This window comes from Balaenoptera ricei, chromosome 14 (genome assembly GCF_028023285.1).
Source record: "Balaenoptera ricei isolate mBalRic1 chromosome 14, mBalRic1.hap2, whole genome shotgun sequence".
NCBI classification, from domain to species: Eukaryota; Metazoa; Chordata; class Mammalia; order Artiodactyla; family Balaenopteridae; genus Balaenoptera; species Balaenoptera ricei.
Window position 1 is genome coordinate 8,902,508 of NC_082652.1, and position 12,541 is coordinate 8,915,048.

Below are 12,541 nucleotides of genomic sequence, written 5' to 3' on the forward strand. Positions count from 1 at the left end.
ACCACAATAAAAAAAAAAAGAAAAAAGAAAAAGGAATGAGGTACTCATATAATAGGGATGAACCTTTTTTTAAAAAAACATTTATTTGGCTGCGCCAGTTCTTAGTTGTGGCAGGCAGGTTCCTTAGTTGCGGCATGCAAACTCTTAGTTGCGGCATGTGGGATGTTCCCTGACCAGGGATGGAACCCAGGCCCCCCTGTATTGGGAGAGTGGAGTCTTAGCCACTGGACCACCAGGGAAGTCCCTAACACGGATGAACCTTGAAAACATTATGCTGAGTGAAAGAAACAAGACAGGAAAGACCCCTTGTTTTATGATCCCATTTATGTGAAATGTCCAGAATAGGCAAATCCATAGAGACAGAAAGTAGATCAGTGAGAGGAAAGGGTTGGATAGGAATTGCGGGGCAGTGACTGCTGAAGAGTACAGGTACATCTTTTTGGGTGGCAAAATATTCTGGAATTAGTGGTGATGACTGCAAAACTTTGTGTCCATATTAACCACCACTGAATTGTACACTTTATTTTTTTTTAAAAAACATTTATTTATTTATTTATTATTTATTTATTTTTGGCTGCATTGGGTCTTCCTTGCTGCGCGCGGGCTTTCTCTAGTTGCGGTAAGTGGGGGCTACTCTGCATTACAGTGCGCAGGCTTCTCATTGCGGTGGCTTCTCTTGTCGCGGAATGTGGGTTCTAGGCACGCGGGGTCAGTGGTTGTGGCTCACGAGCTCTAGAGCGCAGGCTCAGTAGTTGTGGCACATGGGCTTAGTTACTCCGCGGCATGTGGCATCTTCCCGGACCAGGGCTCAAACCCGTGTCCCCTGCATTGGCAGGTGGATTCTTAACCACTGCGCCACCAGGGAAGTCCCCTGAATTATACACTTTAAAAGGGTGGATATTATCTCAAAAAATTTTTAAGTGAATGTCAAAGATAAGCAATGAAGTTTTCCTGACATGAAATGTTAGAAAATTTCTTTATTATTACTCATTAAGCACCAGCTTAATACTGCAGAAATTTCAAATCACCCGTCAACAACTCATTCTTCCCCACCCCACAGCCCCAAATTCTTGATAAAGAGCTCTTCAAGTAAAGACACGCTCTCTTCTCTCCTCTGTATAAAACTTTACGAAATAAAGGCAAAGAACTGTGTACATCTTGCTGTAAATGCTGCCCACAGCTGTGGAGACAGTGTCTGCCCAAGGCTCCCTTTACTGTCCAGGTCCTGAAAGACTCTTGTTCATGAATTGTCTCTTCACAAAGCAAGTCCACCACTAACAAGAGGGGACAAAACAGAATGAACAGTGGTGGTCAAATCACAATGCAAGTTCAAGGTAAGGTCAGAATATGAATTTACTAAATAACAAAACTTAATATTGGTCTGGCAGCCCTTATATTATATAAACTCTTTGAAGGCACATAAAAAACTTTCCTCCCTCCCTCCCTCCCTTTCTTTTGGAGTGACTCACAGGTTACTCAAAACTACAACAACAAAATAAATGTAATACATTAAAGCTATCTCACACAAAAAAGCTGTTCTATGGGTTTACAATGCCCCAACATAAGAATATACAACCAAAATTTTTTATTACATGCAATTCATTATTCAGTGTGATTCAGTGAACTCCTACTATGTATAAGGCACCAAAGTTAAGCAACACTGCAATGCAAAAACTAAAGACCTCAGTGTGTTTAACAGTGGCTACAGGGTAAAAGGTGATTTATCAACTAAATAAGCAAAGAAAAGAGTTTTACCTTGCTGGGTTTATCATTCTGAGGGTCAAAAACTTTCTCACAAAGTCTCAGTCCAGTCTCTTGCCTCAGCTGTTGTAAGTAGGCCCTCATCACTTCTAAAATCAAGAGCAGGTAGAACAATAAAAAACTGTATTTGAGAAAGCATCCCAAATGGGCTGGCTACTGATCTGGACATTGACCTTGGCAATACATTTCAATACCTTCGAACAAGATAAGAAATAGAAACAACAGTTCAAATGATTTTATAACCATACTCATTTTGGTCCAAAAGATTCTCTACATGTCATGCTTGTTGCCAAGGATCTTTTGTGACAGTGAGTAGTAAGATAATGTATGGGCTAAAGATACCACTCTCAATCTGTACACCAGTCAAGGCAAGAAAAGGAGGGGGGTTAAAAAGTCCAGTGGAGAAAATCTTGTGCCATATAGGAAGGTAGAGATGTTGTTCTTACCATCTTCCTGTTTGTTTGCAGGTTTGGCGTAAATTGCATTAAGTGGAAAACCAGGCTCTCCGGGAATGGGAAAATTAGTGATTCCCAGTGTATACATTTCTTTCTCGCCTTGGCTTTTAGAATTGCACTTAAAAAAAAAAAAAAAAAAATTATATACACAAACATAGGGAAAAAGGATAGTAATATCCAATTTTCAGTTTTTTATCTAAGTAGCCATGTCTGGGGTTATGTTTTTGGTACCCTTTTGCAATCTGGTGAAGCCTGTAGGCCCCTTCTCAGACTAATGTTTTAAATGAATAAGATAAAACAGAACTACAAAAGAAACCAATTATAGTGAAATACAATAATTACAATATTAAAACATCAAATTTATGACACAGTCATACATGTGCTTCTTTATTAATGCGCTAAATAACAAGACCCAGCAGTGGGCCTAACAACTAAATTTTGAAGTAGTAATGAATGTAAACAAAATTTCAAAATATCTTCAACTCTAAATGTAATATGAAAATACTGGGGACTTCCCTGATGGCGCAGTGGTTAAGAATCTGCCTGCCAATGCAGGGGACATGGGTTCAATCCCTGATCTGGGAAGATCCCACATGCCGTGGAGCAACTAAGCCCGTGTGCCACAACTACTGAGCCTGCGCTCCACAGTCTGTGAGCCACAACTACTGAGCCCACACGCCTAGAGCCCGTGCTTTGCAACAAGAGAAGCCACTGCAGTGAGAAGCCCATGCACCACAACGAAGAGTAGCCCTCGCTCGCTGCAACTAGAGAAAGCCTGCACGCAGCAAGGAAGACCCAACACAGTCAAAAATAAATAAATAAATAAATAAATTTATTTAAAAAGAAAATGCTACAGAAAGTCACAGGTATTGCTAATACTACTGTGGATGCTGCCTACATTAATCATTAAAGTAAATGCTAAATTTCAGTTAGAGATTAGTGAAAAGAAAGATGTAATCTTTTCTCCACTCAAGTTCATGGAACCTTGAATTCTATCCTTGGACCCCAGGTTAAGAACCCTTCAGCCAAGGGCTTGAAAGGGAATTTTCTGGTCAAGATTTCTGTCTTGGGAAAATATATGCAAAGCCTTAAAACACCACTGCCCTTATCTTCTCATTAGTCAACTACACTATAAGTTTAGAGATCTACATTCAGATTTTCCTCTCAAGTCCATGCTCTAAGTCAGAGGAAATATTTTCTACTTGTCCTTAAAGTCTTAACAAGTCTAAATACCTATTAATTTGTGTTCCTGACAAATGATCATCCAAGTTTAATTACCTTTTGGAGTTTCTTTAGACACTCAGAAATGTAGAGAGTTATATATATCAAGGTCCTATCAGCTTCATTCTATGGGAAGAAAACAAAACTTAAAAACAATTCTGATCAAAACCTAATAATTATGTGCAATAAATGAATTCAATCTTTGTCTTTTGATTTATCAACTGAAAACTGTAAAAGCATAGTTACTACAGCATCAAAAATTCCCATTCTCCACATGCAATCTTCTCAAGCCCCCTTTCTGTCTGCCCCTGGGGAGGGAGCCACCAGCTTCCACCCTGAGCTTGTGTGGCTGCCCCTGTTTTCCTCAGCTCCGCTCGCCCTTGGGTTCCTGAAGAGTTGTGCCAATAGCCCCTCATTCTGTGTAGGAAGGAGAGTTAACAAAGTCTCCTGGAAAACCTGAGATGAACCATATGGCTGGCTAATCTTTAAAAACTCTTTCACTTCAGGATCTCTGCCAAGAACAGAAACATTTATGACTCTAAGGGAGGAAGCAATTATTTCACAAGTGACTTGTTCTTGAAGAGCTCCATTAGCCCAACTCTTGACCTAACCCAAAGGAAAATGTGAAGAAGACAAATTGATGCTAATCAAACGTGGCATATACTTCATGTCAAATTTTACACAGATTTATAATTTTAAAGAAACTAACTTTTCCCTATTTTTAAGATTATATGATATTCGAGAGAGAATGAAATGTGGCAGAATTTTAATTACAAACACCACACTTAAGACCATGCATTAGATATAGAAACATCTATAACATCATAGAATGTTTAGACCACAGTTTATAGACCAAGAGTCTACAAATAAAGATTTCACACCCTGCTTGTTTCCAAGAGATTAAAGTTTGGCAAGGAGTTGAAGTTCCATATTCTAGAACATTATCAAGAAGATTTATTGACATTCCTTGTAACTTGCTCATAGCAGCATCTCAGAGAACTTCCTTTTCCATTTCCCCCCCTCCTTTTCTGCCCCCACCCCACTTCTGCCTTCCTCCTGAGCTCACAAGAACTAAGGGCAGAAGGGAAGAAATCGAGGTTGAGGGAAGGGTCCAGGTCATTGAATTTTCTTTATTTCTCCATCTTAGGTCCAGGACATAAAAGTATCTTAAAAAAGTAACATAGCATGCAGAATTTTTTGGTTTTGGACTGTCATACAGTAGGCGCTTAATATTGTTGAATAAATATAAATAAGTGTCTAGATCATGGGCTGGTAAATTTCCTCTGTACAGGACCAGATAGCAAGTATTGTAAGCTTTGTGGGCCATAGTCTCTGTCACAACCACTCAACTCAGCTATTGTGGCATGTAAGCAGCCACAGATGATATATAAACAAATGCACGTGGCTATGTTCCAATAAAAGTTTATTTACAAAAAGAAGTGGTGGGCCAGATTTGGCCCTCAGGCTGTAGTTTGCCAACCCATGGTGTAGACCTTGGAAGAAAAATGAGGAACTAACATTGATACAGAATTAGGCACTGTTCTGGATTTTTAAAATCACACAATCTCATTTCATTTAATTTATTCCTTACATCAACCCTGACTGCCAGGTAGATACTACTCCCATCAGAAAACTAAATTAAAGAGTAAAAGCTCTATACAACACTGTAAATCACCTATACTCCAAGAAAAATTAAAAAAAAAAAAAAAAAGAGTAAAAGCTCTGTACTTTACCTTAATTTCATAGTTTTTGAAGAAGACATTGGCCTTGAAGTAATAGATAGCTTCATCCACAATATCTGTATCTTTTGCTAAGCAGGACACAAGGGGAGGAAGGCAGAAAACATTAGCCAAATGTAAAACATAACATCTAAAAAAGCTATAAAGAGGGGCTTCCCTGGTGGCACAGGTGGTTAAGAATCCACCTGCCAACACAGGGGACATGGGTTCGAGCCCTGGTCCAGGAAGACCCCACATCCTGCGGAGTTACTAAGTCCGTGTGCCACAACTACTGAAGCCCGCGTGTCACAACTACTGAAGCCTGTGCGCCTAGAGCCTGTGCTCTGCAACGAGAAGCCATCGCAATGCGAAGCCCTCGCACCGCAACGAAGAGGAGCTCCTGCTTGCCGCAACTAGAGAAAGCCTGCGCACAGCAACAAAGACCCAACACAGCCAAAAAATAAATAAATAAAATAAATGTATAAATAAATAAATAAAAATTAAAAAGCTATCAAGAAAAAAAATATCCAAGCTCAACGGTCAAGGGTTTTGGAGTTGAATAAAATAAGATGAGACTACTGAAATATAAAGTCTTTAGAAACAATTTCTAGAAAAATAAGCACATGATTTATTCTTTTTTTTTTTTTTTTAATTTATTTTTTTGGCTGTGTTGGTTGTGGCACACGAGCTTAGTTGCTCCGCGGCATGTGGGATCTTCCCGGACCAGGGCTCGAACCCGTGTGCCCTGCATTGGTAGGCGGATTCTCAACCACTGCGCCACCGGGGAAGCCCCATGATTTATTCTTATAGCGAAGCCCCATGATTTATTCTTATAGCTTTATTGTTTTACAAAAATTATACATGCCCATTAGAGGAACTAATTAATCAATACAGAAAAAAGACTTAACTGTCACCCTAATCTCACTACCCAGAAATAACTACTATCAACATTTGGTGAACATCACTCCAGACATTTCTCAATACATTTATAAAAATAGACTGAGACAGGCCATTGGGATTGACATATATACACTAATATGTATAAAATAGATAAGTAATAAGAACCTGCTGTATTAATTAATTAATTAATTAATTTTTTAAAAAAAAGATTGAGACAGGGACTTCCCTGGTGGTCCAGTGGCTAAGACTCCATGCTCCCAATGTAGGGGGCCTGGATTCGATCCCTGGTTAGGGAACTAGATCCCACATGCATGCCGCAACTAAAGATCCTGTGTGCCACAACTAAGGCCTGGAGCAGCCAAATAAATAAATAAATATAAATATCAAAAAAAAAAAAAAAAAAAGACTGAAACATAGACTAACTTTAATAAAATGCTTTTTAAAAAATACAAAGTACTCAATATAATTTTATTTGACCTTACATACTATAGTTTTAGGTAAAAAACTCTTAACTGCCATTTAGGAACACACTGGGATTCACACATACATCTTTCTTTTTACGAAAACTGACTTCAAATATATTTGTACAAGCTGTTCAGATGGCTAGAGACTGAGAAAAGCCAGAAGTACTGTTGTAACAAAGACAGATCTCATTACAAAATTTCTTTGGCTTTTTTTCTGGGTTTTCCTTTTTTTTTTTTAATTTTAAAAAGGTCAAAATCCCAGGGTCTTGATATCCGGCAGCTGGTTTCAGCAATGCAGAAATGGTTATTTATATTTCTCGTCCCTGACTTCTATCCCTCTCACACAGCAGAAATGCAAAGCAATTCTGAAGTTTTGGTACTCTGAAGAATTTCAACAGAATTCTTTTTTTTTTCTTTCCTTTTTTAAAAAAATTTTTTGGCTTCACTGCACAGCCTGCTGGATCTTAGTTCCCCAACCAGGGATCAAACCCATTCCTCCTGCAGTGGAAGCGTGGAATCTTAACCACTGCAACACCAGGGAAGTCCGCAACAGAATTCTAACTCTAGACTTGTGTTCCCTGCAATCTATTTTCTTATCTGCAAAAAGGAAACTTCCTCAGATGATCCAAACAGCGCTTACAAGAGCCAGCTAGTTCTAAATGTCACATTGCAGGGAGGGGGGGGAGGCTAGACTATAGGATTCAGAACCTAGAAGAGTGTTTGGCATATAAAAGGTGTCCAAAAGATATTTGTTGGATGTAAGTAATTAGATTAATGTTAACAGTTACTTAGTCTACAGCACAGGCTTATACTTCTCCATAATTCCAATTCAGTCCTAATCCAGCCCCCTGGGAAGAGTTAAGAGGTCACTCCTTATCTACAGAAATCATGGAGTTCCCGTTTCTTGGGGTCCCATTCTCCCTCAAGGGCCCAAGAATTGCAAAGGTGGTAATTAGATTTACTCCATCCTTGGTCAACTGCATCTTCTGATATATAATATGGTATTTTGTAACGATCTGAGAAGAGCTCTGGGCCAGCATTGATTCGTATTCTTCCTTTGCACTGTAATTCTTTTACACTATTTTTTCTCTTTTTGGTCTGCTTTTTCCCACTGTTCCTTTTTTTTTTTCATCTCAGAACAAGTAAACAGTGTGGTGACTCACCAAATTTATTAAGTTTACTGAGCTCTCAAACGGTGTTGAAAACAAAATTAAGAGGAAGTCAAGTCAAATAATCTGGCAGAAGAATGGAGACAGGGTCAGTACAAAATTGGTAATCCAAACTATGGTCTTGGAAACCATGAATGGAACTCAGTGCAGGCCCTTCCTGGGTGCAGGGAAACCGTGTCTAATATAATAACAAATTACACTGTTGGCAGAACATCTCAGAATGTGTCAGAAGAGTCGCAGATAGCATCTGAAATGAATGAAGCTTTCTGAACAGTAAAGAAAATGGCTCACCCCAGCAAAAAAAAAAAAAAATGAGTACCAAGAAAGAAAGTAAAGATATAACGTGCAATAAGCAAGAGAAGAAATTAGTAATGTTATACAGGACACTTAAGATTGAGGTATTGCTGAAAACTGAGATCCTGAAGAATGGACAAAGAAAGTAGATTTAAATAAGGAAGAGGTTAAAATACATTTTGTTTTTTCCAGCTTGATAACAGAGAAAGGAGGGAGACATGGTGTTCTACAGAAGTAGCAGCATTAGATGAGTTCTTAAGAAATGATAGTGATGATAGGAAGAGTGTCGAGAATTAAGCACATTTCCTCTTCCCTCTCAACAAAATATCCTGGAGAAATTGGCAGCAATAATACAGTTTCTTGTTAAATGCAATATAGACCCATGATCTGAAAAGGTCTAGAGCACAATATCCCCCAAGCAAATAGAAAATACAAGAGCAACCTGAGACAGAATTTCCTTGATTTGATAATGTCAGAGGGTTTCATACCAAAATCTGAAAATAATGGAGTTTCGACTTACTCTCTCTAGGGGCAGGTCCTTTGAACTGACTTCTGATAGGCAACAGTGCCATGTTTCCAATGAGTTTCGTGTCAGGGTCCATGAGGGAAGAGTGGTAAGCCTGTAGCGGCAAGCCAGGTAAGAACACAAAAGCAGAAAGAGAGCAAATGTCAGCAGGGCAAACAAGTACATTTCCCTAAAGGAAAAAAAAGACTAACTCATCCAAGATTAACTGGCTCATGAAAACTGACTATTAAATTTTGAGAAAATTTGAGGCAAGCTGGTTGTTGAACACAGCCATTATTAAAAATGAAATTATATAAATTTACAATTACATAAATTATAATAAAAACAAACATAATAAATACTTGAAATTTATTACTTCCTATTTAAAAATTTATTTTTAATATGATCTTAAGCTTATTTATGTCTTTTGTATCTTTATGATGGAAATACTATATAATGAGGTGCTAATGTGCATCTCTTCCAGTTCCACATTCAGTGACACCACATTGGTAACTGGTGGAGTATTTACACTATAGAAATAGGCAAACACTATATAAATCAGGGGTACCCAGCCCCCAGCTGTTGTTAAACCACAACCCAAGCACTGGCTCTTCAGCTCTGCCACTTCCTGGCTTTATGCCTTTTGACCAAGACATCACTTTTCTTCTCTTAGCCTATTTCCAAATTTGTAAAATGAAGAGATACATACTTGCTTTCAGTGGGTGGATGGGAGTTAAAGGAGGAGGGGGGAAAAAAACACATTTATGAGAGCAATTTATAGGCTGATTTCTAGTTCTGCTTTTTACAAGATGTCTGGCTTTTTGTAAGACAACATGGGTCCCATTCATTTATCCATTCATTCATTCATCAAAAGATTACTAAGCACCTTCTGTGTGCAAGGCATGCAGATACAATGGCATGCAAGGCCAGTATGGGCTCTGTCCTTGAAGAATGTTCAGGTGAATGGAGAAGACAGACATTAAGTCTGTCTTCTTAAGAGCACCCGGACAGGGGAAGTCCAGGTGCTCTATGTGCAACTGGAATGATGAGCACAAGGCTTTAGCGTTCTGGTAAAATCTGGCTTTATCAAGATTTACTAGTGTGCAGCCTTGGGCAAGTTACTTAACTTCTCTGAGCCTCAGTTTCCTCCTCAGCAAAATGAGAAAACAATAACATATCTACTTGATAGAGTCACTGTGAGGATTAAATGGGATAATTTATATAAAGTGTGTAGCTCAGGGCCTTTCTGGCATACATCAGGAGTCAAATGGTGGCTATGAGATCCATAAAGATACGTATCGATAACTATGGTTTGCTCCTTTTTATTACAGATATGCTTCATCTTAACAAGCCTCTACCCTCCCCTTCACCAGCTATACTGTCTTGTTACCCACCTATTTCCTTCATGGCATTTGTCCTTATCTGAAACAATCTCCTTTATTTTATTTGTATTTACATGTTTATTGTCGGTCTCCCCATTAGAATGTAAACTCCTTAAGAATACGGATTTGTTGGCCTTATTCACTGCTGTCACAGTGCTTGGCATGCAGCAGGTGCTCAGTAATGTTTGTCCTATGAATAATCACATGTTATTGAACCTCTTTTTTCCTCATCTGCAAGATGGAGACCATGATGGTGATAAATCTACCCCAGAGACTGGCTGTCAGAACTTGAGAGCAACCAAACCACCATCAATTTTTACTCCCACTCTGATGCACACGAAAACAGAAACATCTGGAAACCGGGCGCGGACCTTGCGTCTGCTCTGAGAGCCCTAAACCCAGCGGCGCAGGGGTGGCCGCCACTACCCGGGTGACAGGGGAGGAGTCCGGGAAGTGGGGTCTCACAGATGACAAGCAGCGGAAGAGACCCGCCCCCAGAGGCGGAGGAGGAAGTGGGCCTGCAGGAAAAAAAGGAGAAGCCGGACTCTAGACTTGAGATATGAAAAATTAAAAGGGCAGCCCTGGCCTTCGCGGCTCTAGTGAGGCTTTGGGAACCCTGCTGGAGTCGGGGGGAGGCAGAAAGGGCGAGAAAAGGGGTCGGGATTGAAGAGGAGAGGGCAGAAGAACGGAGGCAGTCTCCTCAGCACGCCCGGGATCTCTGGCCCACTCTGCCGCGCCCCGGTCCTCCAAGCCCGGTCTACAGCCCCGGGCCGCCCGAATCCTACAGGGGCCGGCCCGCTCCTCTCGCCTCTCCCCTTCTCAGGCTCCTGCTTTCTCTCTGCCCCCATCGGCCCGCTTTTCTCAGCGCACCCACGACTTCTCGCCACTATCCCAAATCCCCGCCTTCTCCCAACACGCCCAGCTCGGCCCCTTTACCGGCATCTTGGAGGCGCCCGGGTTTCAACCCCGATGAGGAGGATCGGGTTAGAGCGCGGCGCTTCTTGTCTGGCAGCCCGGGCGGGGTAGGCGGAAGTGAGCCGGAAGGGGAGGGCGAGGGCAGGACGCCGCGCTTCCGGCCTTGCTGTCCGCGGCTAGCTGTTGCGGCTGCGCGGATTCGAAGGGGCACCAGGGGGCGCCCGAGCCTTAGGAATGGGCTCTGAGTGTCGCGCATGCGTGAGGTGTGGGCAAAAATGGAGATGGATCTCGGGGTTACTGAATCCCAGGGATAAATCACCTCCTTTGTTTTTCCTTAAAGATCACCTTTTCAGTGAAGCATTCCTTGGGGCACACTATTTTAAATTCAGTCCCACTTCACTCCCCTTTCTTTTTTTCCTTAGTTCTGATTCTTTTTAGTTTACTTCTGTGTTTTGTCTCCCTCTCTCCGTGTGAACGTCGACAAGGATTGTGTTTTGTTCACTGCTATATCCCTATGCCGATAACAGTGATGGTACATGGTAAGCATCAATAATACTTGTTGAGTGAAAGAATGAACTCAGTCCACTGATTTTAAAAACGGAGAAAGGATCACAGTGAGAAGGGATTTGTGTATTACTCTTGTGTGATTATGTGCTGCAATTCTTTGTGTAATGGTTGAGAAAATGGACTCTGGGTTTGAATCCAGCTCCAAGATTTATTGGCTGTGTAACTCCGGGCAAGTTAACCTCTCTGTGCCTCAGTTCTTTGTCTGAAAATGGAGATAACAGTACTTACCTCAGTTTTCTGAGGATGAAACGAATTGCATGTAAATAGCTTGGAAATTACATGGCCGGAACATACTAAAAGCTCAGGAATTCTTAACCCATTACGCCTCCAGTTAAAAGCCAAGGTCATTGCTGCTTCTGGCCATTTCTTCTGCCAGTGCCTCAAACTAGATTACTTTGTCGCATGTTCCCACAACTGATTTCTTATTTACATCTCTGGCCAAATTGCACCTTTTAGGGGGAGACTTATTTGACGGGCATGCAAAGTAGCCCCCCACAGTCACTCTCCATTTCATTACTGTTTTCTTTTCTTCACATTCCTTATCAGAGGTTTCCTTGTTTATGGTTAAGGGCCCAGCATATCAGTGCGATGAGAGTAAGGTCGTGTTTGCCCTAGGTGGTCCCATCTTAGCCCCAGTGCCTGGCACCCACTAGTAAATTTGTCTGAAGAATCACGTCAGGCTCTCCTACAAGACAGTGAAATCCTTCAGGACTGGAACTGTCATATTCATCTTTTAAACTCCAGCTTCGAAAGGGGAAGGAAATGGAATCTGACCCTTCACCTCTTCCCCACGGGCACACACCAGACTCTCCAGAAGCTAAAGTAGGGAGGTATAACTCAAGGAGTAGTGAAGAGGGCGAATGAAAAGCTTTCTTTCTTCCCCTGTCACATGACAATAACATTTCTAAAATTTAGCAACACTGGGAGATCAGGGTGTTTTTGCCCTTTGCATACTCGAGGGCCACAGAAAAAGTCCCCGAGCAGCCCAGCACATCCTCATGTTGTCCACTCATCATGTTCTCCTGAGTGCCCTGTGAGAATAGCTCACACCAGCGGACCATGGTGCAAATACCCAACTCCTGCCCCCAGCCTGGGCCGCCAGGCACAAGTTACCACTGATAGCTATGGCCCCTCACACTTTGCATCTTTAATGAAAATGGATCAAATTTGACACTGCAGGGGTACTTCTG

General features: G+C 41.2%; 1 protein-coding gene across 1 annotated transcript; it reads right to left on the reverse strand.

Annotated features, from left to right (window-relative positions):
• Positions 1 to 959: 959 nt before the first annotated feature.
• ARPC3 (actin related protein 2/3 complex subunit 3) lies at positions 960 to 10,914 on the reverse strand. Its single transcript, XM_059893914.1, has 7 exons — positions 10,806 to 10,914; positions 8,503 to 8,602; positions 5,171 to 5,247; positions 3,495 to 3,563; positions 2,208 to 2,334; positions 1,756 to 1,850; positions 960 to 1,274 (listed from the first exon to the last, which is right to left on the reverse strand). Exons 1-7 carry the CDS (start codon positions 10,809 to 10,811, stop codon positions 1,212 to 1,214), a joined length of 537 nt encoding a protein of 178 aa, XP_059749897.1. The 5' UTR covers positions 10,812 to 10,914; the 3' UTR covers positions 960 to 1,211.
• Positions 10,915 to 12,541: the final 1,627 nt, after the last annotated feature.